The sequence below is a fragment of the Limulus polyphemus genome, unplaced genomic scaffold, assembly GCF_000517525.1.
Source record: "Limulus polyphemus unplaced genomic scaffold, Limulus_polyphemus-2.1.2 Scaffold1269, whole genome shotgun sequence".
NCBI lineage: Eukaryota > Metazoa > Arthropoda > Merostomata > Xiphosura > Limulidae > Limulus > Limulus polyphemus.
In genome coordinates this window covers 74,234-80,233 of record NW_013666879.1, presented here as the reverse complement: position 1 = coordinate 80,233, position 6,000 = coordinate 74,234, and the positions used below count along the sequence as shown (strand labels likewise).

Genomic DNA, 6,000 nt, shown 5'->3' with positions numbered 1-6,000 from the left:
TTTTTTATTTATTACTTACAAAGAATGCTTTTTGTGTACATAGAGCACAATGAAATAAAAACGAAAGTTAAACAGCAGTTCATCCAATTTCTTTTTTTCTCAAAAACTCATTGATAGAAGTGAACTGATTATTAATGGAAAAAAAAAACTTTCCACGGTTATTTCTCGGTTAGTGCTTGTTTGTATCTGGTTCTTCATTCTCAGAAACATAATTAAAACCAGTATTAATCATCTTAATAACATGCCTGCTTCTATACAGACACACACTGTTAATAACTATAACTAGAACAATGTGATGTCCATTACAGACACAACTTAAAAAGATGTAGTTAGGAAACTATTTACATACTATAATATAAGGTATTAGGAAGAATCAGTTCAGTAGTTTAGGACATCAACAAGGAACAGTACAGCAGACAGAAACATACAGTAATACATAAGTTACAAAGTTTTCAACCCACAAATGTAAAATATAGCTGGCCTTAAGTTTTTTAACAGTTAGCAATCATTATCATAATCAACAATTTCTACTTACTACCATGATATAACAGCAGGAAAGTGCACAGGTATTCAATGATTTGAATGGTTATTTCCTCCTTAAATGTAATTGAAAATACATGATAATTTTTTAAGTTATTTACTAAATAAATTTCATGTAAAACTGTTCAAATTATTCTTAAATTTGACAGCACACTTTTTCTATATAATTCAGCTTTATGGTTAAACCTAACGATAGAAAACATGAGACAAATTCCATATATGCAATAAAGACTTGAAAAGTTTCCTGGCTCGTTGTATTTACCTGATCCATGGTCTTACAAGCCCAGCCTTTGCACAAATAAGTAAAAATACTATATTTACTAAACACACACCACCATTGTTTAACCACATTATTCAATCTTGTATATTTGTTCTTAACAAATCAGCTCTTACAGGTGAAAATAAAATTCTCTAAAGAATTAGAAGGGTCAAAAACCAATTTATAATCCTCATGATTAAGATATCTGTAGTATAAATAATGAACTTCAGTGATGTTTATGAACAACTAGGATACCGGAGAAATGTTTAGCCACTTTCTTGGATTCAAAGAAAAAGAATGCACAAATGTGCAACGGTATTCATAAACAAGCTAGGCAAAGGAAAGCTATTTTTAACCAAGCACAAACTAAACACACACATATTCTATGCAATGTTCAAGCTCACTTTATTTCCACTTAAAGCTGTGCTTGTGTTACTCAGTCACACTCAGGCTGAATTTCATAAAACTCAGCAATTCTGTTCCTTGGATCACCCCTGAACTAGCAAACTAAGTCTGTGCTCTCTTCTACAAGAGAATGCCACAGCTTGCCATATTAGCCACAACAAGAATTACCTGCAGTAAACATTAAAAATCAGCAAACTCCTTGGCACACTTTTCAGTAGATGATATGTGCAAAGCTTCTTCTTCATAGTCATCAAAATTACTTGTGTCTCCTGGTCCTTTGCACTTAGGTAGAAAAGGTGCTTCCACCTACATGGTAAAAAGCCAATTATATAACTACGGTACAACTTCAGAATATTACCAAAATATATGTAATCTGAAATATTAAAAGAAAAAAAGAGAGAGAGAGTAGAAACATCACAAAATCCCTACTTTAAATTCTGAATTAATTATGTAAATAGGATATGAAATTATTAGAAATAACAGAGCAAGTTAATGGTGTATCAATATAATAGTAGAATATTCAGAGCATTAAGAATGTTTATATGAGAAAAAGCTAATGAAAAAAAGTATTTTGTTAATTAAATTATTAAGGTAAAAGCTATAACCAGTTATCCACATTTTAATGGTCATATTTTCAAGGAATATTATGTTTTTATTTTTCTCATAAATGTTCAAATAAAAATGTCAGGATATATCAAGGGTCAAACAAGGATTTGAAGACCAATATTGTTGGCCTTCATAATGCATCTTACTCGAGTCTTTTAACTCAGAGTTATTACAGAATACATTTTATTACCAATATAATGATTCATTTAAATTCATAGCTGTCACAATATTAGTTATTATGGACTGTTCTGTAAAATAAAGGAGGTAAGTGCAGTTTTTAAAAATTTATCTGAAATGCTAAGAGCTTTTTTTTTTAAATATGTCTAGGAAATATAAGCAAAAGAGAAATAAATGGCAATAGCAACCTACTAGTGGAAAGGTTAGTAAAAAAAAGTAGTAGTTAGAATGATTCAAACTCTACTTCATAAGCATTTGTTAAGGTGCGGCGGAACACAGTTTTACTTTCTTCGTAGTTTTCAAAATGGCGAGTATCTCCCGGGTGAGTTATCCTAGGAATAAGTTGAGCTTTTTCCTGGTAGAAAGACCATGCAAGAAATCATGCAAAACAAGAAAAATAGCATCCACTCCTTGATTTAGTATAAAAGAATCAAATATAAAAATCTAAACCATAAAAAGTAATTAAAGACGTGCATCTATAAACAGATGAAGTAGCACTGTGAAAATAAGTCATGCAAAAGGTAGTACGAAGTATTCAAATTTTCTATGAAAAACATTATGGTTGCTAACATCACAAACAATGGGAAAATAAGGACATAAATAAACATTGAAATCAAATAATAAGTGTTAAACTGGAAGAAAAACTAAGGATATAAAAAAGTGAAACTTTATTTACAATTAAAAAGAATACAAAATTAAAATCATTACACAATAAATAATAATAATAAAAACAGGGACTTGCCATAAAACAGACTTTACAAATGTTTCCATGCCTTATGACACCATATTCAAAAGTAACAGGAAAGGCATAGTTGGGACTTGTATACCCACATAATCAATTACATTCCAATAACACCATCTACATTTAAACTACCCAGAGTTATAAAACATCTGTCCATTATATTATTATTTCTAGATCTGGACCAGCTTCCTTATTTAATACGATATCTTTATTTTTTTCAATTTCATTAGTTTATCTGATATTTTAATTCAATTTTAAATTCTACCTGTTTTATCAACTTAATGTTACTCCAGTCGTTAATGAGATGTTTCTGCTACATGTTCTGCTAATACAGATTCATTTACTCTGTATTTTTCTTTCACGTTTTTATGTTCCTAGATCCTGAATTTTAAATTTCTACATGTTTGACCAACATAAACTCGACCACAGGTACAAGGAATTTTGAAAATCCCACATTTCTCAATTTCTTCTATTTCTTACAGGTGAGACTATTTAATTTACAATGCAGAAAGAATATTACACTACGTTCTATGTATTTTTTCATTATATTACCTATTCTAGTAGATAAGCCTTGACCGCATGGTGAACAAACTCTCATGATATCTACTTTACATTTTCCCTCCAACCTTGTACAATATTCTTAGTTTACTTATATGTTTATGATGCAATCTATCAATAATTTTGGGTCTATATCCTCTATCTGTGGCTACATGTTTTAAGAAACATAACTCTGCTTTCACATCAAAATCACAAGTGCATATTCTTGAGGCTCTAAACACAAACATGGAAATGGCGGAAAGTTTTGGTGTCCATGGGTGACATGATCTATTGTGTGGTACCACCACAGAAATAGGCCTTCTATAAACAGAAGGTGAGAGTCATCTAATGTCCAGTTTAATGGTCATATCTAAGAAATTTAGCTGACTCTCTTTTTCCATTTCTGATGTAAATCTGATGGTAGGACTGATCAAATTAAGATGTTTTTCAAATTCTAAAAAAGTCCCAAAGTCATGCCGCCATATTAGAAATGCGTCATCTACATAACTTAACCATACTAAATATTTCACCTCATGTGTGTTAAACATAATCATTTCAAAATTGACCATAAATAATTTGCATAGAAGATGGGACAGGGGAGAACCTATTACCAAAAACCTATAATCTGTTTAAAAAATGTATTTCCCACCTTAAAATATGTGCTTGACACACACACACACACTCATATGTTTTTAGAGTGGTGGAATGATGTTGGGATTTTATTGGAATTTAAAAAACATCTTAACTCTCTCAATACTAGTTCTGTCAATTTGACCGTTCATGACCGACCCCTTTGTACTCATTTAAAGTCTTTATAGATCTGATACTACTAACTTTTAATATAGTGTGTATATCTTCACGAAATTTGGCAGTCTTTCAGTAAACATTTTAAGTCTTTCACATACAAAAAAAATTATATTTTTCAGTGAAGTATTTTTAATAAACTAAAAAAAAAAGATTTGTTCATGAATATACTGAGTACTTGTTTTGAATAGTCCATGCATAAAGTGATTTTTAAGATTAAAAATACTTTTCATCATCTCAAAAATCATTCATGTAGTCTCTAAAACTTCCTAAATAAATTTCAAATGCTTGTCTTCAGTAAAACTTTATATTTTATCTGTTATTTTCTCTACCATAGCTCAACCTTGACCAACCTCGTAACCACCAAGAAAAAATTGAAATGAAACTAAATTATCCTCTTTTTCTTTCTAGAATGACTTCACATTGTAACATGAAACTACATTCATTTATCCTAAGTAGCTTTAAACTTGTAATTCGTAACAGTATACATCTATTTATAATTAAATTATATTGTTTTACTGGCCTTTGAACTGTGTCTAACTACTATTCGCACGCACCGTTATAAGTTGTAAATCACTGGGGGAATGAGAAGCTCAGGTTATGCTATTGAATTACATTACCCACAAGCTACTCTGAGCTGCTCACATATGCGACTCGTGAAATGTTATTATTATATTTTACCTAATCTAACCTTAACCTAAAGAGATCCCTATTTTTACATTATTGTTAATTTTATAATAATAAATAAAAAATAAACATTAAAAAAAGGAAACAAAATACTTACCAGTCTCTTTTTTTTTACTGTCGACTGTCAATTACACTTAACCCTACTTTTGTCATACTATTGGTAGTAATGCACAAAATAATTTATATTTAATTAAATAATTCAACAAAGAACATAGAATAATAACATGCAAAAAGCAGACAATTTCCTCTAACTATCACAATTTTTCTGGCTTTCTCTCTACGCAACAAGAGCTGTTACAACTTCATCCAAGCTAGTCATATTTCCCGTGGGAGCAAAGCTTGTACTAAAAGAGAAGTTGCCAATTCTCTGTTCAGAACACAACATAATAAGTCATTTGAGAGATGAAAACCTTGGCTTTCTATTGGTTAAACATAAGAGAGAACTATTAACAAATCCTGAAAGAGAAGATGTGACAGGTAGGTGTGGCAAGAGGGGTCTAATTTTCTATTTGATGGCTCTGTAACCAAACAAAATTGAAAGCTATAAAATTTATGGTGTGTTTGAGCAATGACGATTTTATAGTGAGTAATTCACATTAAATTTCGTACATATTGGAGGGGTGGTGAAACAGAGAAGATGGGAGATCTACAGAAAATTTGTCACCTTTCTCACATTAGGGGGATATTCAGGATTTTTTTAAATATTGCTTCATAAAATTAAAAACTTAATAGTTATATACTATTAAAATATGGATTTTTAGCTATGATTTTATGATATTAATAAAATTTTGAATGTAAGCAACTAAAACCTCATGACATGTGCAGTAAATGATGCCTGGGCAAATAAGGTTAATTCGATCAGTCCTACCCATCAGATTTACATTAGAGATGGAAAAAAAAGGTTCAGCTAAATTTTTAGATATGACTATTAAGTGTGATAATAGACAACTATGAATATCTGTTAATAGAAAGCCATTTTCTGTGGCGGTACCACCACACAATAGATCGTGCCACCCATGGACACAAAAACTATCCACCTTTTCCACGTTTGTGTTTAGAGCCTTAAAAATATGCAGTTATGATTGTGATGTGAAAGCAGAGTTCAGTTTCTTAAAACACTTGGCTATCATATTAAATAAGGAAGCTGGTCCAGGTCTAGAAATAATAAAGTACTGGACAGATGATTTTTATCTCTGGGTAATTTATGCCCAGATGGCATTATTGAAATGTAAATGATTATGTG

General features: G+C 30.6%; 1 protein-coding gene across 9 annotated transcripts in view; it reads right to left on the bottom strand.

Annotated features, from left to right (window-relative positions):
* Nucleotides 1–508: 508 nt before the first annotated feature.
* Nucleotides 509–6,000, bottom strand: part of LOC106462862 (cAMP-dependent protein kinase catalytic subunit) — a 73,819-nt gene continuing 68,327 nt past the window's right edge. For 6 of the 9 annotated variants that reach the window (XM_022390253.1, XM_022390252.1, XM_022390257.1 and 3 more), the window contains 2 exons: nt 2,180–2,342; nt 1,372–1,510 (listed from right to left, as the gene is read on the bottom strand). In XM_022390253.1, the coding sequence (XP_022245961.1) occupies nt 2,211–2,342 (132 nt within the window). In that variant the 3' untranslated portion in view covers nt 1,372–1,510; nt 2,180–2,210. Of the gene's footprint in view, nt 1,511–2,179; nt 2,343–6,000 lie in introns of all 9 variants that reach the window. The other 3 variants (XM_022390255.1, XM_013922824.2, XM_013922827.2) reach the window with 1 other exon arrangement.